General features: G+C 54.0%; 3 protein-coding genes across 3 annotated transcripts; 1 reads left to right on the forward strand and 2 right to left on the reverse strand.

Moving 5' to 3' along the window:
- Positions 1-1,452: 1,452 nt before the first annotated feature.
- On the reverse strand, positions 1,453-4,299 carry PSMB8 (proteasome 20S subunit beta 8). The gene is made up of 6 exons (XM_016220105.2): positions 4,153-4,299; positions 3,343-3,490; positions 3,073-3,184; positions 2,504-2,633; positions 1,776-1,980; positions 1,453-1,548 (listed from the first exon to the last, which is right to left on the reverse strand). The coding sequence occupies exons 1-6, from the start codon at positions 4,297-4,299 to the stop codon at positions 1,460-1,462; spliced, it is 831 nt and encodes a 276-aa protein (XP_016075591.2). The 3' UTR covers positions 1,453-1,459.
- Positions 4,300-5,445: 1,146 nt separating this feature from the next.
- TAP1 (transporter 1, ATP binding cassette subfamily B member) lies at positions 5,446-12,971 on the reverse strand. Its single transcript, XM_016220098.2, has 11 exons — positions 12,364-12,971; positions 11,693-11,807; positions 11,428-11,558; positions 10,301-10,506; positions 9,701-9,898; positions 8,765-8,893; positions 8,410-8,598; positions 7,646-7,819; positions 7,235-7,397; positions 6,774-6,910; positions 5,446-6,037 (listed from the first exon to the last, which is right to left on the reverse strand). The coding sequence occupies exons 1-11, from the start codon at positions 12,953-12,955 to the stop codon at positions 5,825-5,827; spliced, it is 2,247 nt and encodes a 748-aa protein (XP_016075584.2). The 5' UTR covers positions 12,956-12,971; the 3' UTR covers positions 5,446-5,824.
- A 554-nt stretch (positions 12,972-13,525) lies between these two features.
- On the forward strand, positions 13,526-18,322 carry PSMB9 (proteasome 20S subunit beta 9). The gene is made up of 6 exons (XM_016220101.2): positions 13,526-13,585; positions 15,323-15,390; positions 16,110-16,241; positions 16,857-16,986; positions 17,231-17,372; positions 17,935-18,322. Exons 1-6 carry the CDS (start codon positions 13,526-13,528, stop codon positions 18,060-18,062), a joined length of 660 nt encoding a protein of 219 aa, XP_016075587.2. The 3' UTR covers positions 18,063-18,322.
- The last annotated feature ends 3,948 nt before the right edge of the window (positions 18,323-22,270 follow it).

Consider the following 22,270-nt stretch of genomic DNA (forward strand, 5'->3'; position numbering starts at 1 on the left):
CCCGTGCGTTCTGGGATTTTAAGCATCTTGCCCTAATGAAGAAAGCTTCATGCTCAGCTGCGTCCTGCTTTCAAGTTTTTCCTTCAGCGATGTCCTTTGAGTGGTGGCACTGTCCATATTCTTTCCTGCACTTCCAGCATGAGCCAGAAGACTTCAGCATGTCTTCTCGTTTTCCTGACCTCCTTACTTTTCCCTCATAGCCCCCACTTGAGGCGTCTTCCTGTCTCTTTCTCTTCAGTCATGGCCCTGTCATCCTGCAATGGAGCCTTACACATCATGAAACTGAGCCCCTAACGTCCGTCTTCACATTCAATACCCGGCGTCTCCAATACCCAATTTCAGGTCGGCAGTACCGTGTTTACAGTTACCACATGCATTCAAGGTGGAAGCTTTTCCATCTAACACTGTAAGTTCAAACTCAGTTGCTCTAGGTGCCCTAACCTAAATTAAATTGCAAATATGTATCCACAGGTAACAAAAATCAGGCTTCCCGAGGTCCTGGAGAGATGTGTGTGGAAGTGATAGGGGGAAGGACATGTAGCAAGAATAGAGCCACAGGTGTTTAATAAGTATTCACCTTACTAACTGTAGATAAGAGGTTTTTCACAGGCCCGGGGAAACTGGAGGCTGAAACCAGGCTATAAAAAGATAAGATGCCTCGGTGGGCCCATCACTCAGAAAAGAAATACATTTTGAGAACAGACCAAGGACAGGGCTCGCTTTGATTTGGCTGCTGTGCCCGGACCCTGACCCCCTCTGGGAGTCGGCCTCAGGAATGGTGACCATTCTCCGGCCCAGGAACGGGCTGAGCCGTTTGTAACATCACCGAGGATTAGCCACCTGGTTACTGGACTTCGAGCTCCTGAAGGCCCGACTGCAGCCCTGCCCCTCCCCTTCTCTGTCACACTTGCAGCTGCAGCTGCAGAGTCATCCTCTCCCTCACTGGCGTGTAACAGAGCAGAGTTTCCAGGCTGGCCGGCTGTCTCCCATACTGCCGGCGTTATTGGAATAAACGCTCACAGACGATTCAACCCTGTCTCTGCTAAATTTGGCTCAAGTGGTGACAGGCAGCCTTGGACCCCTTGTGTCCGGTTTCAGAAAGAACATCCAGGAGAAATATTTGGTGAGGCTGTTTCTTAGGTGGGCATTTGATCTGTCTTCTCAGGAAAAGCTCTTCTTTATTTCCTGTCTCCCCTCCCCCAGTCCCCACAGCCCCAAGCCCGCTCAGCCACAAAGCAGAGGCTTTATAACCGTTTCCTTTATTGTACCCGGGTGGCTGAGGTGGGGGGAATGGTCCCTGAAATGGAGAACATACAAAGAATAAAGTCTGCCCCAACCCCGCTGGCCGCCGGTTCCCTATCTCTGGGCTCAGAGTGAGCCCCCTTTCTCCTGCTGGGTAAGCTGGCTCAGGTCCCTGAGCGGCGGGCTTTCCTGGAGGAGCCTGCCCAGCTGCGGCCAGTTACTGAGTGCCCTCCCGGTACTGGTGCATCAGGTCACTGACGTCCGTGCTTTCCACTTTCACCCAACCGTCTTCCTTCATGTGGTACACTGTGGGCAAACGAGAAAGAACATGGAGTCCCCTTCACTTGGGCAAGTCCCATTAACGAGATTATGGTGAAGGCCGGGACAGCGCACACCACAGCCGTTACTGGGACGTCAGCACCCCTCGGCTGCCTCTGAAAACCTCCTCCCCGCCACTGTGCCTCCCCCAGTGCCCCAACGCCAAATCCCCCTTCCCGGCCCAGGGCTGCCGAGTGGGAGTGCTGGTCTCTTACTATTGACGAAGCCTCCAGAATAGCTGTCTCGGTGGGTGGCATGGACAATAGCCCTGCGGCCCAGGTCATAGGCCTCTTCAACGCTAAGACTGGGCCGGTAGCCACTATCCATGATCCCATAGGCAAAGCTTTGCCCACTACCGGTGGAGAACATGCTTCCTGAGAGCCGAGTCCCATTCTCATCCACATAGTAGAGTCCAGGACCCTAATGGACGCAAGCAGGGCCCAGGTTAGAATGGAGAGGCAGTTCTTGGTCACACACAGTTTTGTGTGACCCATAAAAATTGGACAAAAGAATAAGAATTTACCACACGAATATTTGAGCTTGGAATATCTGAGACTGTTACTTTAGTAACAATCATAGAGCTTTAGAGAGGGGAGGAACAAACGTGAAATCAGCTCTTTTTCCTGACTGGGCCTGGCTCAGCCGCGGGACATCGGCCTAGGATCCAGGAGACTGAGGTCCGATTCCCAGTCGGGGCACGTGCAGGAGGCTGCCAATTGTGATGTTTCTCTCTCGTTGATGTTTCTATCTCTCTATCTTTCTCCCTTCCTCTCTCTCTCTTAAAAAAAGGACAAGCTTATGAAACAACGGTCCACATCTGGACCCAGAAGTGACCGTGGATATGAAGGAACTGCCCGCGTGTCTTGTCAGGGAGGGAGTGGAAGTGTGCGGTGGGGAGCTGATCTCTCGTCAGCAGTGGGGGACAGAGAGAAGGAGCACCCACCTTCTTGTCCCAGCCGCAGATCATGCTGCCCATGGAGAGGCCCATGCCCCGGTACTGGCACATCATGTTGGAGAGCAGTTTGGAGGCCGCTGACACCGAGATCCGCTCCCCATTCCGCAGGTAGTACAGTCTGGGTGAGGACAGGGCGGTGGGGGGAGAGCTTAGAGGCGGCCGCCGGCTGGCTCTCTGAGGGGCCCAGAGAGAGGGGTGGGCAGGAAGTGATTAAAGAGATAAGCATTTGAAGGGAATGGTTTTGTAGGACCTAAGGATCAGGGAGAGGTTTGAAATTTAAAGTATCTAAGCCACCTTTTTAAAACAGTAACAATGATGCTATCCCACCAGGATTGATGGTACCAGTGCTTAAGTAATTGACAAATTATCTGGCTTATTGACAGGAACAGAACTGAGATTTGGGGGAAGGTCATCACCAAAAGGCTATTTTGTGAAATACTCCTTTAGCGCCAGGATGCTGCATTAGTTCAGGGGGGCGGGTGAGGAGCCGTGATCTGGAGAACCCAGCGCCCAGAGCTGACCGGCTGCTTAGCGGGGAGGGGAGAGGCCTGGCCCACCTGCACTCCTTGGCCAGCAGGCGCTCCCAGTACTGACAGTCGGCCGCACAGCCAGACATGGTGCCAAGCAGGTAAGGGTTGATCTCGATCACCTTGTTCATCTTTAAGGTGGCTGGGAGAAGATGGCGCCTTGAGAGAAGAGGAATGGCCCCCCCTCCCCAGCTCTCCCCAGTGTCCTAGGTCAGCATCAGCTGGGGCTCTGTGCAGAGGCTGGGGTCCCGCGGAGAGCAGGGCGCAGCTCCCCGAGCTGGCTGCAGGAACGGGACTCACCGATGTAACTCCCAGCCGAGGCCCGAGAGTCCACGGCCACGATCACCCCGTGCTGGAACTTGAAGGCCAGCGTGGTCGTGCCATGAGCCAGCTCAATCTGAACGCGCCTCTCTCCGCTGCCACCCAGGGCCTGGAGGAACTCGGGGGGCTAGTCCGGGGGAAGGGCAGAGAGGGCCGTGAGGCCTCCGGGCGGGGCTGGCGGAGGCCCGTGGAGAGCCCCTGGCGAGCGCGCCGAGGCTCGGGCGGGAAGCGCAGGCCCGCGACGCCAGCCCTTCCCGCTTCCCAGCGCGCGGAAAGGAAACGGGTGCCCCCGCAACCCGCAGCGTCAAGGGTGACTTCCACGTTGTCTCAGTAACAGGTCATTTAACCCTCACAAAACACGTGTATCACTCGTATCCGCATTTTACAAAAGAGGCCCAAAATCTAGTCTAAGTGATTTCATCCAAGACACACGGGGCGGGGGGGGGGGGGGGGGGGGGCAACCGCCCTCCTTTATAGGTCCCCCAAGACCCTGCGCAGCCGCCGCGCCCGGTGCCGCCGCGGGAAGGGCTCCGGCCCGCGGGTGCGGGACGGCGGGCGGGAACGCGCTCCGCCTCCCGAGGGGCGCCCCCACCCCGCTCCCACTCCGTCCTACCCTGCGCTTCTGAGCCCCCAGGCTGTGAGCCGCGACGCCTCCTCCCGGCTCGGTCCCCGGGCGGGGCTCCGCACGACTCGGGACGGCCCCTCCGCGCTTCCCCGCCTGCGGCCCGCTCCGGGACCCTCCGTTCCCCGCGCCCTCCCCCCGCCTCCCCGTTCTCTTCCAGCGCCAACCTGCACCCCTCGGGGGAGGGCGAGCTCCGGAGATCGCGTGGAGAAACTGTAGTGTCCCGGGTCCGAGCAATGCCGGCCTCCCGAGCGGGGGAAAGCCCAGTCCCCGGTGCGCCCTCGGGGGGCTCCGCACACCTCCAGCAGCGCCATGATCGCCCGGCGCCCCGAGACCTGCCCGCTCTCGCAGAAGGAAGTGAAAGCGAAAGCCCGCAGCCTCAAGGGGAGGGACCCGGGATATTTTCCACATCCCCCTGCCTGTTCCGAGAAGCCAGCGCGTGTCTGGGCACCCGGTGCATCCCGTCCGGACAGGCTTCCCCGCCCACCGTCCGGGAGCTGGGGAAACGGCGGGCGACAGGCTGTCAGAAGGAAGGGAGAAAGAGATGGGCGCCCCCGAAAGCCCCCTTGGCGATGAGATTACGGGGAGACGCCGCCAGGCCGGGGCGTCCTCTGGACCGGTCCGGGGCGGGGCGGGTCGCATCTCTAAAGGCGCAGCCTCGACCCGAAAGCTGGAAGTCCGCAAGGGCCTGGGGGCAGCTTCACGTCGGGGGAGGGGAGGGGCGTGCACAGGAGCATCATTTCGTAGAAGTGAGGGGTGTCGGAGTAGGTGGGGCACTGCGTCTTGAGGACAGGTTTGGGGGCAACAGAATATACCCGCAGCGTGTGGGGGCGGGGGCACCAAGGAGAGGGCGAAGTCTCTGAATCTGCCCACGTGGGCCTTCGTAGGGCCTCCCGGGGTGCAACGGTCGCCCAGCCCGCAGCCACCCACAGGAACTGCCCTCCCCGCCCGCGCCCGCCGGCCTGCTTCTCCCGGACTGAGCCGCGCCGAGCTCCGCTCTAACCCCGCCGGTTTGCAACCTGTGTCGGCCTAATACGCCCAGCAACTGCGGCGTCACAAGCCACGGCCCTCTCTGATTGGAAGGCAGCCACCAGCCGCCCCGCCACGCGGATTTCCCAGGCGGGCCCACGGGAAAGGGCCTGGCCTGGCCGCGAGGTGGGGAAGTCTGAGCGCCTCGCTCGAGCCCCTGCGCTTCCCGCAGGCGCTCGCCCTCCAGCAGAGCAGCCAGTGCCTAGGAGCCCTCGTAGCCCAGGCTGGCCCGTCCTTGGGGGAGGACATGGGGGGGAGCGGGGAACGGGGAGGTGGCGGTGCAACCAAAGGGAATAGGACACTTTAGGGGAAAGAAGGCGCACCTAGGGCTGTGAAACACGGGGATGCTAAAGGAGAGAGGACACCGGGCTCCTGAAAACTGCACTGAAAAGTCAGCGAGCCATTTGGTGCACCGAAAACGCGAGAAACCATAGTACACAACACTGATTTTATTATAAATATCAAGAATCCACACAGGGCATTTATGCCTATAAACGCCTTTGCTCCGATTGGAAAGTAGCTGATCTTTCCTTTCTTTATATTCTAAATATTTCTCATTTTTAGAGTGCAATGCACAGAGACCCTGGCTATAAACCCAGTTACACCAGTTGTAAACCAGGTTTTCTTCCAGGAAACCTGCATTTTTCAAGAGGAGCTTGGAGAGGGGGTAATGTACATGGCAGAATTTCAAGTATCACCTAGGGGGTTACACTTGAGGATGTCAGCCCTGACTACTCTGCAGCTCCAGTAAGACCTTTGTTCCCAAATTCTCCACTAAAGAGAAGAGAGAAGTGAGGGCGATGAGAAGTCTCATTCCGGGGCACCCAGCCCATCAGGAGCCTGCACCATGGCCCAGTAGCGTCCCCTGTTCTCCATGAGCTGCTGGTGGGTCCCTGCCTCAGAGATGGTGCCTCCTTCCAGAAAGAGGATGTGGTCAGCCTGCTCCACGGAGCCGAGACACTGGGTGATGAGCAGCACAGACCGAGAGCAGCGCCCGGGGCTCTCATACAGGAGACGCTCCACCTGAGGACAGACAGACTGTCAGAGCTGGGGACCGCGCCCAGCCCAGAGAGGCATCTGTGTTGCCAGAGCCCACAGGCCTCGCCAGGATCGTGGCCACGTGTTGCTTCTCTCTGAAACCTTTGATTTGTTCAGGACTGTTTACATGAGGGAGCAACAGTGGAATGAAAGTCAGAGTCCTAAGGTGAAACCAGTAAGAAAAAAGCAAAGGATATCAAATAGTCTCTCTACCTAAGGACTGAAATATAAAGAATGCTTTATATTCTGTTTTAAAGAAGTACAACTTAGGGGTAAAGACATGAGCATTCAAGTCAGGCCAGGCAGACTTGAATTTGGGTCCAGGCTCTGCTACTCAACAGATGAATGACACCGAGCAGGTTATTCGACCTCTCAGCCTCCACTTCACCATCCACAGAAAGAGGACAGCAGCGGCCAGCTCCCTAGCACTCACGATGATTAGGAGACGTACCTTCAATGGGTCTAGTCGCATGCCTGGCAATAGTATAAGTTCAATTAATATTAATATTGGTATTAGGGTGGTCTTTTCCTTATGTCTGGCTTCAGAGATTCAGAGAATGTCAGTACTCTTGTAAGTGTTTCTAGGCATCTTGAGGAGAAGCTAACAGGAGCTGAGAATCGCAAGGACCAGTTTGGGTAATTACAGTGCTAGTATAACTAACACAGGATGAGGGAGGGAGGGAAGATGGGTGGGACACAGGCATTAAGAAGACTGTCTCACCCGTAACTGGCTGTTTGCATCCAGGGCACTGGTAGCATCGTCCAGGATGAGTACACGTGGTTTCCGGATCAGCGCTCGAGCCAAGGCCACTGCCTGTCGCTGACCCCCTGATAGCTGGCTCCCAGCTTCACCTACCTCTGCAGAGACAAGGTGACAGCTGGGTAACCACATGTGAACCCACGAGCACACAGGCACACATGCACACACCAGGGACTGCAGTCACCCAGGACAAAATATGACAAAGACTCATGGAACAAGGAATAGTGGATGCAGCCGGACAGGAAAGGTTCTGGAAAGGTGGAGGAGTTCTGAAGATGTAAGGATGAAGGAGCCAGAGGAACAAGATCTTAAAACTTCAAACTGACGTCAGTGGGGCGAGAGGAACTGATGAGCAGAGGCAAGACTACTGGGGTTCCAGGAAGGCACGGCTGTCTGGGTGGTGACATGAATGGACAGAGCACCTGTGTCATAGCCCTGCGGGAGTTCAGAGATGAAACTATGGGCTCCAGACTCCACTGCAGCAGCTGTGATCTCCTCCAGAGTTGGCTTCTGGATCAGGCCATAGGCAATATTTTCTCGGAAACTTCTTCCAAACAGCTGTGGCTCTTGTCCCACTGCAGCTATCTGGGACACAACATGACAGAGAGTCATGGAACAAGAAATACCGGATGGTTATACAAAGATTAAAGACTCAAACTATTCAAGATATCATATCACAAAGTTACACACCCTCTCTCCTGGCCATTCCCCGTCTCTACCCAGGGTCTCCCATCATTCCCCAACCCTTCTTCAGCATGTTCAGTGAGTGCTCAGTGAGAATATTCTTCTTACTTGGTGCTCCGCACCCTCCACCAGGCCACCTTCTTGCTCACCTGCCGGTGCAGGTAGCGGTGCTCATACTGGGGAAGGGGCTCCCCATCCAGCAGCAGCTTCCCCGCTGTGGGCTGGTACAGATTCTGCAGCAGGGCCGCCACCGTGCTCTTCCCGGACCCGTTGGGCCCCACCAGCGCCATCACCTCGCCGGGCCGCAGGGTGAACGTCAGCCCCTGGAGGCCAGAGCATCAATCACACGGTAAGAGGCCAACTGAGGCCACTAACCCTGAGGCTGTCACTGTCTCATTACATAGCACGATGTCTTACCCCAGGGAAGAAACGAGAAAAATGGGGAGATATAGTCACGCCTCCCCTCCCACATGCAGAGACCTCTGCTCCTTGGGGGTGATAACTCCCAGAGGAGTAGAAATGGAAGGTGAGGCAAAGACAGAAAGAAAGACTCGGCACCTCTATGCTACATACTTGGTATCAGATACCATGAGAACACAGAAAAAAATCACCTTCAAAAGCACAAAGGGAAAGAAAGAGGAAAGCTGGGAGGCGGGGGCACAGATTTCCTTAGCAATTCCTTGGGATGTGAGGGATTCCTCCCTGAGAGCCTCCTCTCCCATTCTTCTTGGAAATCCAAACTGGTTCTTCAGTTTGGGGCAGTTTTATGGAACAGATGGTGCTCACTTTTGCCTTTGAGGGGTTAGGAAGGCTCTATCTCTACCTGGTGTTAAGCAGGCTGAAGTGAGGAAGACAATTTAGGATGGAAGAGTTGAGAGTATGGTGGTGGAATGCAAGGACTGGGAGGTTGTACCTGCAGCACTGGGACATCTGGGCGGTTGGGGTAGGCGAAGGAGACGTCTTGGAACTGAACAAGGCCCTCCAAGTTCGAAGGAGTCAACACACCACTGGCTGGGCAGCAAGGGATCCGGTCCAGATACTCAAATATTTTCTCTGAGGAGCCCACAGCCTTCTGCACATTGGGGTAGGTGGAGAGCAGTACCTGGAAGGGAGATATGAATGGTGAGGGGGGGGGGGGGGGCTCCTAGTCTGCTTCCAGGGTTGTGTGATGTGAGATGTGAGATGGGTAAAGAACGGAAGGAAAGCGACATGGATGGCAAGGGCATGGGGAAGGAGGGGTACTGGGAGTGAAACTGGAAGGACCTCACCTCAACAGCTGCGGTGAACTGGATCTGGTAGAGGACAAATGTGACGAGGTTCCCACTGCTCACAGCCCCACTTGTTACCAGCTGCCCACCGATATATAGGATTCCCACCTTCAGCAGCATCCCTGAGATCTGTGGGGAGACCACAGAGAAAAGGGATTGCTGTAGAAATCTAACAGGGTGCAAAGAACCAGAATCCTCAGCATTAAGGAGAAAGAAAGTCCCCTTCCCCCTAGTCACAGCAGGAGGCTCAATAAGTGGAAAGGAAGAAGGAACCACAGAGACCATGGAGTCTCACTCAGTTCATGCTAGAAGTCATCACCATCACCATTATCACCTTGTCTGGGGAGCATTTTGCTCTTTACAAAAGGCTTTCATGAATGTAACATAATCTAACATTCATATCAAGAGCCCTATGAACAAGGTTATATCACTCTCATTTTTTAAAATGGGGAAACCGTCTCAGAGAAGGTAAGTTACGAGGCCATGGTCACAGAGCTAGTAAATGACATCACCAAGCCAGGAACTTGTCATTGCTGGGCTAGTTGTCTTCAATTGCATCACAGATGCCCCCCCACCTTGGCTTCTGCTACTCTCGTGGTTCTCACTAGCACATCCACACATGAGGTGGGCCTAGGCACAGGAATGTATGGCTCCCTGAGCACCCCCTGTAAAGCAAAGGAAGGTCCTAGGGCTGGAAGACGTGGCATCTTCCTAAAAGGGGGGTTAGGTATGTTTTGTGTATCACAGTGAAAGGAAGCCATCTAGCCTAAAAAGAGGGAGTGGGTCAGGAGCACGGAGTGGGGTGACTGAGCCTCAGATTGCTAGGATGAACCAACCATTGCCCAGTGGAGGACTGTGGAGCAGGGTCAAGGGAAAGGGAGTAGAGCCAAGGCATCTCGGGGACAAGGGAATGGGCATTCATCTCCAGGTGCTCACACTGGTGGTCCAGAGGTTGACTGCATAGGCCAGGGCCTCTTTCTGGTTGAGTGTCTTCATTTCCTGCTGTTTTTGCCTAAACTTCTGGGCCTCGCCCTCCTCATTGGCAAAGCTCCGGACCGTAGGAATGGCTGACAAAGCCTCAATGGCCACCTGGCTGGACTTCGCCAGAGATTCCTGCACCTGTGCTGCTAGCGCCTGCGGAGACACAGACAAGAGATGTCACACAAGGTTGGCAAACCATAGAGACACTAGTACCTGAGTTACCAGGTTGGAGATGAAAGGTGAGAAGGGACAGACAGACAGGACAGAAGAGGACACAGCTCTATGCCCTGGATGCCAAAGAGATCAGAGGAGAAAATGGCTCAGGAGGGTGGTAGGGGTCATGCTCTTGAGATGGTGGCCGTGTTCTTAAAGACAGATTGCGGGCGGGAGTTAGAAGAGAAGGCACAGAGAAAGGAAGATCAACACTCCCACAGAGTCTGGGAACATGGACTATAGGGACAGGAAGTCCATGAAGATGGAGAATCGCTGAGGAACTGAGTCCACCAAAGTGGGAGATGAGGGTCTGTGTAGGGTGAAGCAACTCCCTGGACATACCTGGTACCGTTTTCCAAGCTTCTTAGGCAGAAGGAAAAGCAGAGGCAGGGCGACCAGAGTGACCAGGGTGAGGGACAGTGACCCCCAGAGCATGAGCCCCAAGAGACACAGCCCCCGCACCAGGTACCACAGCAACAGGTTCAGCTTCTCACTCAGAGACTCACTCAGGGTGGACGTGTCCTCTGTTACCCGAGATGTGATGGCACCTGCCAGAGGTTGGGAAGAGAAAGTGGAGTGAATGAGAGTGTCAGAGGGATAGGAGGGACTAGCAGTGGGCCAGGGTGCCAGAGGGAGGGGTGTCAACATGGTGTTCTAAGGATGCTGGGGAAAATAAGGTGAGAGATATAGGGAAGTTCTGGGATCTGAAGGCAGGGAGTGTGTTAGAGCAGAAAAGTCTGGCCAAAAGCTTTCATTTAACTATAAAGAAACTGACACCCATGTAAATTCCCACTTCTCTGGCAGATTTCTGTTCCTTAAAGGACTTGTATACCCCATTCTACACACATAGGCAGGGACAGCTTAAGCTGGTCATGTAACAGAGCTGGAGAGAAACGGAGGGTTCTGCTAGAAAGGGGCCCAGGAGACTGTGGTGGTCATGACTTCTAGCATGTGAACTGAGCAAGACTCCATGGTCTCTGCGGTTCATTCTTCCTTTCCACTTATTAAGCCTCCTGCTGTTACTAGGGGGAAAGACTATTTCTCCTTAATGCTAAGGATTTTGGTTTTCTGCACCCCCATTAGATTTCTACCAAGCACTGGATTTGAAATCAAGAGATGGGTTCTGTCTCCCAGTTCATCACTATCCATTTGTGACCATGCAGGTTTCAGCATTTAGGGTCTAGGCCTCAGTTTCCTTCTCTGTAAAACGAGGCACTTGGACACTGTGAGCTCAAAAGTTCCAGGTTTGCAATTCTATCTAAATACTCATAGAGGGATAAATTTATGTAAAAGCCTTGGGTGGAAAACTGGGTTTTCCTTAAGGTAAAGAGTTCAATATTTTGCTCTGGAGGTACACCAGAATAAGAAATGACAATGTCTATGTGAGAGAGACCAAGGTTATAAGTAAAGGGGACATACGGGGTTATAACTAGCATGTGGATGTATGGTGAAGGGGTTTCATGGGAAACCTGTTTGGTTCTGTTGGAAAAACTCTGTTTCCTGGCGCAGGACAGCCCGAAACACCTCGCCCTGCAGGCGGCTGTGCACGCGGCCCATGGTGCTGTTGTAGACCCCATCGGCCAGGAACTCCAGCACTGCACTAGAGAGAGGCAGGGGGGTCAGGGAACAGAGGCCAGGTCCCCGCAGAAGTGCACTTTGGGTGGCAGCCCCAACTTCCAGCTCCCTCTTTTTCAGGGTCCCCGATTCTCAGCCTCCCGGCTTGGGCCCCCAGACCTGGCTATGGTGAGAATGGACATGAGGGTTATGTTCGCCGTGAAGGCAGTGGCCGTCCCATCTTGTAGAATCCAGTCAGTGAGGCGGCCGGTGAAGAATGGAATGGCCATCTCCCCTGGGGAGGGAGCGAGGTGTGGGTCACAGATCCCGCGTGTAAGGGGGGCAGCCGTCCCCCAGCCCTCGCCCCCCAGCCCTCGCCCCCCCAGCCCTCGCCTCCCCCAGCCCTCCCCCCCAGCCCTCGCCCCCCCAGCCCTCGCCTCCCCCAGCCCTCGCCTCCCCCAGCCCGCCCCCCCCAGCCCTCGCCCCCCCAGCCCTCGCCCCCCCACCCCTCGCCTCCCCCACCCCTCGCCCCCCCAGCCCTCGCCCCCCCCAGCCCTCGCCCCCCCACCCCTCGCCCCCCAGCCCTCGCCCCCCTGGAGGGCGGCACAGGGACAGCACAGCCCCGCAGCTGACGGGCCGCCCTGGAATCCAGCCCCGTGGCCCCGCCAGACCCCGAGGCGCTGCCCTGGGAGGGAGGCCCAGAGGTCACGGGGTAAGATGCCCGGGGCGGGGGGGGGGTCCCCTTAAGGCCGGGGCTGGGTGGCCTGCGCTGACCCGCTAGCCCGTCTCACTGACCACGCCTCTTGACCTCTGCCCCGTCCCCGGCGTCCGTCCGGACCCCGACCACTCACCGAGACAGGAGAGGACCAACAGGACCAGAATGAGCGGGAGGCGGCGGATCTCCGAGCCCAGGCAGCCTAGGAGCCGACGGACCGCGTCCGCGGAGCCCCCGCCGCCTCCCCGCACCCAAAGGCCGCGGAGCTTGTGCCACAGGGCGGCCGCGGCCAGGGCCGCCGCGTAGCTGAGCGCGAAGGCGTCGGGGCGGCTGCCCCAGCGCAGCAGCCCGGTGCTGTCGGCGTCCCGGGGGCGGCCCCCCGAGCGCAGCTCCCGGAACAGGGCGAGTCCGGGCAGGGCCAAGCCCAGCGCCGCCGCCAGCGGCTCCAGCGCGGCCAGCCCTCCCCGGGCGCCTGCCCCCTTGGCGCCCGCCGCCGCCCTGCGCACCGCACGGGCGCCCAGCCAGAGCCCGGCGCAGCGGCCCAGGCCCGCCACCCAGACCCGGAGCAGCGGCAGCGCGGCGGGCACCAGCAGGGCCGCCACCCGGGGCAGCGCCGGCCGCAGCAGCGCCCCGTCGGCCAGCAGCAGCAGCGCCGGCCCCAGCCACGCCGGGGAAGCGCACGGCAGGCGGAGGCTCCCGCGGGGAGCGGGGGGCCCCGAGCCGGCCATGGCCTGGGCCTCTGGCTGTCCGGGCCGGGAGCTCCGAGCGCGTCCCCGTCGGCGCCCGAGCGCGGGGCGGGCGGCTGCCCCGAGCGGGGCCGGGCCGGGCGGGGCGGGGCTCCGGAAAATCCCGGGCCCGCCGAGCCTGGCCGCGCTGCCCAGAAGCGAGCGGTTTCAGGGAAAGAGGAACCGAAAGCGCCGCGGCTCGCTCCGCCCGCCCACCTCCAACCTGCGCGGGCGGGCCTTCTGCGGAGAGGCGTGGAAGCCAAGAGCTCGGGTTCCGAGGAGCCGCCCTCAGGCTCCACCTTCTCCGCCACGCGCACCCCGCCCTCCTCCTCCCGCGCCTCCTCCCGCTGGGATCCATTGGTCGGGACTCCGCGGCCCGCCTCGGGGCGGGGCTCTTGGTCACCTGTCTCCGGGCAGAACCGGCCCGCACAGGTTGGCGCCTGGCGCGAGGCCAGCAAGGAGGACACGGGCGCCCCCTGGCGGGCGCGGCGAAGGGGCGGGACTGCAGGCTGCGCGCAGCGAGGTCCGGAGTCGGAACTCGGCGCGGGCGGCAGCTGGGAGCGCGGCGCCGGGATGCTGCGAGCGGGACCACCCACCGGGGACTTGCCCCGGGCCGGAGAAGTCCACACTGGGGTAATGGGCCTGGGCTTGAGGGTTAGCAGAAGGGGGGAGGTGGTGGAGCGCCTTGGGGGGCTCTGGAAGCACCAAAGTGAATGCGGAGACCAAGAGTGGGGAGGTGGCGTGTGCCCAGTGCCCGTCCCCGCGGTGGATACACAGCGTTTCCATTCTGAAGGGGACTGTCTAGGGCCCGTGAAGGGGCTGCGCCCGCGAGGCTGGTGGAAAAGGGGGTGCTTCGGCTCTTAGCTGGAAGCGCAAGGGGAAGCTGCTCTAAAGAGCTTTCGCTTTCACTCTGGGCTAGAGAGGGGGGCTGGTTAAATCAAGGACGGGTTTGGGAAGGGCGCAGAGTTGGGGAAATGGTGCCCTGGGTGAAATAGGACAGCATTTGGGAGAGGAGAACGTGCACTGATTGAGGAGGGCCAGCTCATCACTCAGACTTTCCAGGAATTGGCACCTGGTAACCATGGCACGCACTGACAGCGGGTCGCATGTGCCCGGCCGTGCCCCTCCCCAGCTTGGCCCAGGGCGCGGGCTGCCGGCCCCCGTCCCTGCCCGCTCCCAGGCACGTGCTGGGGGACTTTGCCCCGGGGGTAAGGCAGCCCAAGACTGGCCGGCTTCGGGTCCCAGGCCACTGCACCCCCCTGGGCTGGGGGCACTTTGTTACGGAGGAGTAACTTGAGGATGCGGTTGCCGCCGTCCTCTGGCCCTGATTCGTGGTAATCAGTGTGCAGAAAGGCGCCCAGGCCGCATCCCCGGGGCCAGGGCCGTGAGAAGGAGCAGTAAAACCTCTTAAAGCTAGGAAATCTCCCCTCGCTGCCACACCAGCCCCAAAAGGCAGGAGGTGGAAGCTGAAGAGGGGATGGCAGTTAGACCTGGACTTTAGTCTCCAGTGTGCTAATAGCTGTGTGACCTCGGAGAAGTCACTCACTTTCCCTACGACTCAGTTTCTCATTTGAACCAGGGATCTTTAAGGCTTTTCCAAGCTCAACAGAAGTAGAAAAAGTGTAGCCTTAAGCTCTTCACTCTTCCTTGATTTCTTTTCCTGACCTGGAAAGGTCAGCTCAAGCTCTCCAGTCAAGTCCTCGCTTGGTACAGATCTCTCCTCCTGACTCCTAAGATATCTCCTTACCTCTTGATCAGAAATCCTTAAATGAAACCTCTCTTTTAACCCGTCTTGTGTTCCTTGCAGCTTTCCTCCTTCCTTGAGAGTGGCCCTGCTGACCACGGCCCCCCTCAATGCTTCCCTGTGAAAGAGCTCGCTTCTGATTAAGGAGGTGTCGGGTGGAGGATTCTGGGCTCAAAAAGGACCTGAGCTTGTTTTCCAAGGTCGGGGTAACTTGCTGTGTCAGGTCTGTACCACACCTGCACACATGAGCACATGTGATGGAGCCTGCAGTTCCCTTGTGGGGCTGTCTCGCTGGTGCTTGGAAGGGCCCCCTGAGCCAAACGCCTGCCTCTCAGAGCCTCATCTCCCTCCTCTCCCGAAGTGAAAAGGGCTCCACACAGAAGGCTGGGCTTCCGCTGCAGTCCCCCGTGTTGTACCATGGCCAAGCTGTGGCATCCTCTTGCAGCCAGGAGAGACAGTAGAGAAAAATGGAAAGATGGAGAAAACTCCCCTTCTGGGAGTCAGCGCTGGCCTGAATTTCTGTGTGACCTTGAGCCAGCCCCTGCCCGTCTCTGGGAATGTTTCCTCTCCTCTGATGCGAGAGGGTCGAGGCTCTTCCTGTGCTGACATTCCCCCTCTCTCTGCAGACAACCATCATGGCAGTAGAGTTTGATGGGGGCGTTGTGATGGGCTCTGATTCCAGGGTGTCCGCAGGGTAAGTACCAGTGGAGGTATATGCTTTGGAAGGGAGCCAGTGGCCCCCAAGGCGCAATTTTCTTACCCACTCGTGAAGCTCTGGTGAACCGGAGCTTTGCAGAAATGGAGCTGGCTTTCAGAAAGGTCACTGTAATTAGGTATTGGGTGGGCACTTGTGTCTCTGAATTCATGGAGGACCGGGGCCTGGGTGTTCCTTGCCTTTCCTGCAAGGAGCAGGGTCTGAAAAGGGGGTGTGGCTAGAGATTTGAGAGGCCTCCTTCCATCTATATTTAGAGGTAGAAAAGACGGGTCTGTCAAGCAGGCATCCTCCTTTCTCATCTATCACATATTAAACTAATTTTGTCTTCTCCTCCTGGCCAGTTTCCTCACAGGCAGAATGAATGTATGGGACCAGGTCAATATTGCTTTATGTCCCATAGAACACATAACTTCTTCAAAATGGTTAATAGCAAAGAAAAATTGATGAGTAACATCATTCTTAGCTTAGTATTTTTTTAATTTTATTATAAAATCTAAACCTGAAAATAAGTCTAATTTGGATTACTTGCAGTGTTTCATTTAGCTGAGGTGATTTTTGCTTCCTGCTTTAATCCAAGCATTAAATTTCATGCAGTCCATAGCTGTTCTCTTGTCAAATAAGTTTGAGAAACACTGGACGATTAACCTCAAGAACTCCTGCAACTCTAGTGCTGATGACTGCTGACTTCTTCCCCACAGAGAGGCTGTGGTGAACCGCGTGTTTGACAAGCTGTCCCCCTTACACCATCGCATCTACTGTGCCCTCTCTGGTTCGGCTGCTGATGCCCAGGCCGTGGCCGACATGGCTGCCTACCAGCTGGAGCTCCATGGGTAGGAAGCTTTGGGGTCCTCACGCTACAACCAGTGAACCCCCATACAGTGCCCTGTCCCAGGAGCACTGCAGTGGAAAACAAAAAACCTGGTTTTGACTCCTGCTTTTATTAGCTTTTACCCAGCACTTGAATCTCTCCAAGCTGGTTTGCACATCTGTAAATCGGAGATAGTAGCACCTACCCTACCTCACCAGATGGTTGTTTTGAGAATCAAATGAAGGCAGTTTGAGAACTGCAAATCACTATCCTAATATAAATAACGAGGAAGAAAATGATGTTGCCCACATATCCTATGGGGAGCCAAGGTCGTTGGGCCGAAGTAAGGCTTATCTGCTTTTACCAACAAAGGCAGGGCTCTTGCAGCCCAGAGTTATAGCACTGGGGAGTGGCGGGAGGGACAGAGTAAAGGAGGGCATGATTGCTTGCAACTGAAATCTTCTTACCCATGGGAGGTGTGAGACTTGGCTTCCTTGTGCACTTGGGAGGGGAGCTGCAGTTTGACCTATTGGAGCTACAGGTTGCAAGCGTCACTTGGCAGGGATAATGGTAAGGGCAAAGGAGGGTACAGCTTCAGGAGATTATATGGACCCCTCCCTCCTAACGTTTCCTTCAGGATGGAACTGGAAGAACCTCCCCTCGTTCTGGCTGCTGCAAACGTGGTGAGAAATATTAGCTATAAATATCGGGAGGAACTGTCTGCACATCTCATGGTAGCCGGCTGGGACCATCGTGAAGGGGGCCAGGTGAGTCTCTCCCAATGCACTCCCTCCCTTGGTGTTCCCTGGTCCCCTCAAGGTGGAGTTAGTGGTCCTATGTCCTTCTAGCAGTGAGTTCCAAAGACACTGCCCCTGAAAGCATAGGACAGTCTCCACCAACAGGGACAGGGGATACGGGGCTTCACTGCAGAGCGTGGAGACCACCTGCTTGTCTGGGTGGCAAGTAGAGGATGGGTGCTTCTCTAGTCTGACTTGAGGATGCCTCCCCCAGGTGTATGGAACAATGGGGGGAATGCTGACTCGACAGCCCTTTGCCATTGGTGGCTCTGGCAGCACCTACATCTACGGTTATGTGGACGCAGCGTATAAACCGGGCATGTCCCCTGAGGAGTGCAGGCGCTTCACCACGGAGGGTAATTAGCCAAGTGCAAAGGTGCTGGGAGGGCTTTTAACATGGGAAGGTTGTGAAGAGGGGGAACAGAAAGTGGACTACGTGGGTGACCATTTAGTTTAATGCCCAAACTGGGACATTTTTGAGAGTGAAAGGGGGCAGGACAAATGCTAAACTAGATGGGACTTCAGGACAAAAGGCATAAACCAGGACTGTTCTGAGTACAGAAAACTAAGAAATGTGGCTACAGTAAGAACCAGTGGTGCCTGGTGCTGGCTCGGGGCTAGCTCCTGAGCGCCAACTGTTAAATATTCAAGGATTTGGGAGTTGCTGGTTAAGCTATTTATAACTTAAAATGAATCATGGCAGGAGTATTGAGACCATGTACATTTGGAGATGTTCCATATAAAGGTTTTCTACTTTTAAGTTGGTTTATTAGCACATCACTAACTATGCCCCTCTAGGAGATGGGCTTTGAGGTTGGAAGGTGGTAGCAGGCTTATGGACAGGAGGGGAAGGAAATGGTTTTTGAAGGTAAGTGATTCTCTCTCTCCCTCTCTCTCTCCAACTTGAACCCTCTGCAGCTATCGCTCTGGCCATGAGCCGGGACGGCTCGAGTGGGGGTGTCATCTACCTGGTCACTATTACAGCTGCTGGTGTGGACCATCGAGTGATCTTGGGCAATGAGCTGCCCAAATTCTATGACGAGTGAATCTTCCTCAGACATTCCTCCTTATTTTGTAATAAACTCTCTGAGGCCAGACCCGGCATGGTCAATGGGACGTGGTGCTGAGAGAGGTGAAGCTTAGGGGAGGGCGCCTTCCTCCTCCCTCCCAGGCGTCAGCATACCCTTTTTATCCTTTCGCCCCAAAGTCTAAAACAGGGAAGGAGGGTGGGGAGTGTGCATCACAGATCATCACGTACTGAGTGATTCTGAAATACTAGAAACAATAATTCATTCTGACTCCCCAGGGATGAGGGTGGAAGTTGAGTCGGGACTCATCTCTTTAAGGCACGATTTTCAACCAGTGTGAGGCGGCACAGCAGTGAGCCATGAGAATGTGTAAGACATGACCCCTTCTCCCTCAAATTGTCAAGTTAAAAAAGTGACAACAGCCAACACAACAATGGCTGTCCAGTGTGAATGAATAAAAATTATACCTTTTTTTTTTTTTCTGTCAGGTGGAGGAAAATGTAATATATTTTTTGGTGTGCAGCAGGATTTTAGTAGTTAGTTTGTGTGCCATGAGATGAAAAAGGTTGAAAATCGCTGGCTAAGACTGACAGCTAAGACAGTGACATGCAAGTTCGCTAAGAGCACCAGCAAACTCGCCTGTAAAAGAATGCCTTTTATAATGCTTTCATTTGCACTAGAGGTCAATACATGATAAATGTTAACATTTTTTAAAGCATTTCAACGGGGGCACTTGTGAATTTCAAAGAATAATAACTAAAAAAAAAAGCTATATTTATTAAACCAGGCATTCTCTAAATGCTCATGAACTTCATCTCTTAGAATCCGAACAAAAAAAAACTGCATAGTGTCAACCAATGGTCGATGGCTATTGGCACCAATTCAGTGCTAACAAGAATTCCCAATTTGGGATGTGGTGAAAAAGGAAACTTTATTCAGTGCAAACAGCTCAATGATGGTACAGCACAGCTGTGAAACAGCCCAGCTGTGGAACAGCTCAGTTGATATGCAGCACAGCTGTGAGGCTGCCTTGGGGCCAGGTGGGCAGCCCAGCCCAGCCCAGCGCAGCCCAGCCCAGCCCAGCTCAGCTCAGCCCAACTCTGGTCTGGTCTTTTCTTTTCTGCTCCACTCTACACCAATATGCTCTGGGGAAACACAGTCTTCAGTCTTCAGTGAAAAGGGGAGCTGGCCTATATGGACAGAAGTCCCAGCCCCTGGTTCCTAATTGGTCCATCTTCATAAAAAATGAGGACTCCAAATCCTCAAAGTTTGAATAGTCCAAAAGACACTGTCCTGATTAGTCAGAATAGAGCCACTCTGATCGGTTGGAGCTGGGCAGCTCCAATTGGATGGGGGAAGCCTCAGTCCTCTTGGTTGAAATAGGAGTCCAGGAGCTCCTTTATAAGGCCTGCCAGCGGGCAGACACAGTGCAGGCGGGCAGTTCAATGCAGGCCTCTCCCTGAAGTGCAGTTTGTGTGAGGAGCTGTGCAGAAATGGCTGCTAGGCATTGCTTTTTTTTTTTAAATTAATCTTTATTGTTGAAAGCATTACAGATGTTCCTCTCCTTACTTTAAATTTGAGCCCAGTTAGCCACCAGGAGTCCTTCTTAGTAGGTGTCCAGGGTTCACACTAGGTACTACTCCTACTTCTGTTTAAGTACAGATGGAGGCTTAGAAAGAGTAAGTCACTTGACCAAAGTCACAGCAAGTTAAAAAGCTGAAAGCTGGCCTGGCTGGTGTGGCTCAGTGGTTGAGCTTCGACCCAGGAACTGACAGGTCACTAGTTGGATTCCGGTCAGGGCACATGCCCAGGTTGTGGGTTGTGGGCTGTGGGCTCGATCCCCAGTGGAGAGCGTGGAGGAGGCAGCTGATCGATGATGTTTCTCTCTCATCGATGTTTCTCTCTCTCTATCCCTCTCCCTTCCTCTCCCTAAAAATCAATAAAAACATAAAAAAAAAAAAAAAAAAAGCTGAAATCTGGGATTTAGTTTTACCATGTGCCCTTCCTCTGCCACTACATCGAGCTTTCCATTATCTCACGCTTCATAGAGCACCTCCTCCTGGAAATCTGCAATAATTAACCAACATTAGTTGCCACTTAGGGCCCTGTACCAGATGCCTAAGTGACTGTTAAGCCAGTCCTGGTCCTATCTTTGCCGTTAGCTTCCTGAGGGACAGGACACATTATTTCCCACTGGGAGCCCTCATTTCCTCTCCTGTCAGATGAAGGTGTTGAGTGACTCCCACGGTGGCTTACAGCTTTGACATTCAGTGCCAGTTTGCTAATAAGTGAGCAGTGGAGAGAGATATTAAGAGAAACCCTCGTAGGCTCCCCAGGGAGCGTCTGTCTGCTTTTCTTTCTGGATCTCAGGTTAAAATACAAATTCGAAGTACCCTAAAAACAGCCCTATGCCCTTGGGGGGTGGATCTAAAATTACTAGAGCCTTGAGTTCTCTCTACCATGATATTTATTTTGAAGTTTAAAATAATCGTTGAAGAGCCTACCTCGCCTGCTGATCACAACTAGAAACTGGAGAGTAGAGAAAGGCAATCACTAAAGGACTCTGAAGGAGTCAGAACATAGAGAGGCAACCTCCCCTGTGGTTTCAGTTGTCTTTCTTTTCCTCTCATGGCTTTGCCCTGAAGTCAGGCCTCGGGCCTCAGGCCTCAGTGAGAGCCAGGAGCTGCCCCAGGTTCTGGCCTGAAGAACCGAGGAAGGGGACTCCTGTGTGGGAGAGTGTAGGAAACCTCCCAACTGAGAGGCAGAGATGGGGACTCCCTCATTCTAGACGTGAATCTCATGAGCACTGGTCACCCCTGAACTGCGCAGGCCTGTGACACGCCTGAAACAGCACAATAAAGACTTAACCTTTTAAAATTAGAAAGCTATACTTTTCTTTATTGGCCCAAAATCATGTCCTTCCTTATGCCTCTTATTCCAAAAAAGGCTTATAGCAGCTTACAGGGACAGACACAATTTAAAAAGAAGAAAGAGAAGAAGAAATTGGAGCAAAGAGAAAATAAAATTTAGAAACAACTAAAGCCAAAGGGACCCGTAAATAGTCACAGTGGCATTGCACAAAATGCAGAGAAACCAAGAAGGGGAGGGTTGATGTAGTAAATATGATGTTAACAAGTTAATTTTATCAAAAGTATTATTACTAAAAAAAATTAAGTGAAGCCAAGGGGAAAGAGCAATTACAACATGGATGTCTCAAGGAGAAAGAGAGGCGTTCCGGAGCCGTCCGACACGAGCAGCTCGTAACGTCCGGGAGTTTTGAGAGGCGGGCGTTAAGAGGCAGCTGGACCTTGGCCGCGCAGAAGCGTCTATGCCACAGAATCCAGCGCTGCTAACAGTCAGAGCTTCCCCAGAGAGCCAGCCTACCGGGCACTCAGCCGCCGTTCATGGGTAGGAGCCACCTGGCTGAGCTACAGGGTAGTGAAACCAAAGAAGGAAATGAAAGTAGGTGCGAGATTCATTAATAAATGAAAAGCCATAAAAAAACAAACATTTTCAAGTCATAGAACATTTACTGAAATAGAGTATACACTATGCCATAAAGAAAACACCATTAAACTCCAAAGTATTAATATCTTTGACACTATCTATGCTCTATGGCCAGACTGTAATGATACCGAAAGTTCTCATGGTTTGCAAACTAAGAAAAAACTGATAAATTAATGGATTTAAAAAGCAGTAATAAAGGAAATTAAATAATTTAGAAAAAGGTGGTAAATTTTTTGATATGTAACAGTTAAACACAGTTAAAACAGTATTCAGAAAGAATTGTATAGCTTCAGGTGCATTTATTAAAACAAGAAAAGTTAAAAATAAATAACATAAAAATTCTCCTAAAAACTCTGGAAAAAAGGCATTTGAGCAAACCTAAAGAAATAAGAAGGAAATTATAAACACAAGAATAGAAAGCAATTTAATAGAGAACAAAACTATGTAGTAAAGATTCACAAAACCCAAACTTGCTTCTTTAAAAAACTACCTGTGAGATATTCAGACTGATCATGAACAAAGGGGCGAAAGGAATGAGTAAACAGAATTCAGAATGAAGAGGAGGGAACAGCTACAGATATAAGAGAGACATGAAGATTAAGGGTTTTATGAATGAGTATATGCTAATAAATTTGAAAACCTCTATGAGATAAATTCCTAGAAAAATTTAAGCTACCAAAATTAGCAAGAAAAAATACAAAATTTGACTATGCCAATAA

Source organism: Miniopterus natalensis, chromosome 5 (genome assembly GCF_054644295.1).
Source record: "Miniopterus natalensis isolate mMinNat1 chromosome 5, mMinNat1.hap1, whole genome shotgun sequence".
Lineage (NCBI taxonomy): Eukaryota > Metazoa > Chordata > Mammalia > Chiroptera > Miniopteridae > Miniopterus > Miniopterus natalensis.

Coding starts and splice junctions, on each gene's coding strand:
- PSMB8 (XM_016220105.2), bottom strand. CDS start 4,299: ATGGCGCTGCTGGAGGTGTGCGGAGCCCCCCGAGGGCGCACCGGGGAC. Junction 2,634..3,072: donor CTGCTGGCCAAGGAGTGCAG/GTGGGCCAGGCC, acceptor GTCCTCACCCAG/ACTGTACTACCTGCGGAATG. Junction 1,981..2,503: donor TCTGCGGCTGGGACAAGAAG/GTGGGTGCTCCT, acceptor TGCGTCCATTAG/GGTCCTGGACTCTACTATGT.
- TAP1 (XM_016220098.2), bottom strand. CDS start 12,955: ATGGCCGGCTCGGGGCCCCCCGCTCCCCGCGGGAGCCTCCGCCTGCCG. Junction 11,808..12,363: donor GTTGGTCCTCTCCTGTCTCG/GTGAGTGGTCGG, acceptor CTCCCTCCCCAG/GGGAGATGGCCATTCCATTC. Junction 11,559..11,692: donor TCCATTCTCACCATAGCCAG/GTCTGGGGGCCC, acceptor GCCTCTCTCTAG/TGCAGTGCTGGAGTTCCTGG.
- PSMB9 (XM_016220101.2), top strand. CDS start 13,526: ATGCTGCGAGCGGGACCACCCACCGGGGACTTGCCCCGGGCCGGAGAA. Junction 13,586..15,322: donor CCGGAGAAGTCCACACTGGG/GTAATGGGCCTG, acceptor CTCTCTCTGCAG/ACAACCATCATGGCAGTAGA. Junction 16,987..17,230: donor ACCATCGTGAAGGGGGCCAG/GTGAGTCTCTCC, acceptor TGCCTCCCCCAG/GTGTATGGAACAATGGGGGG.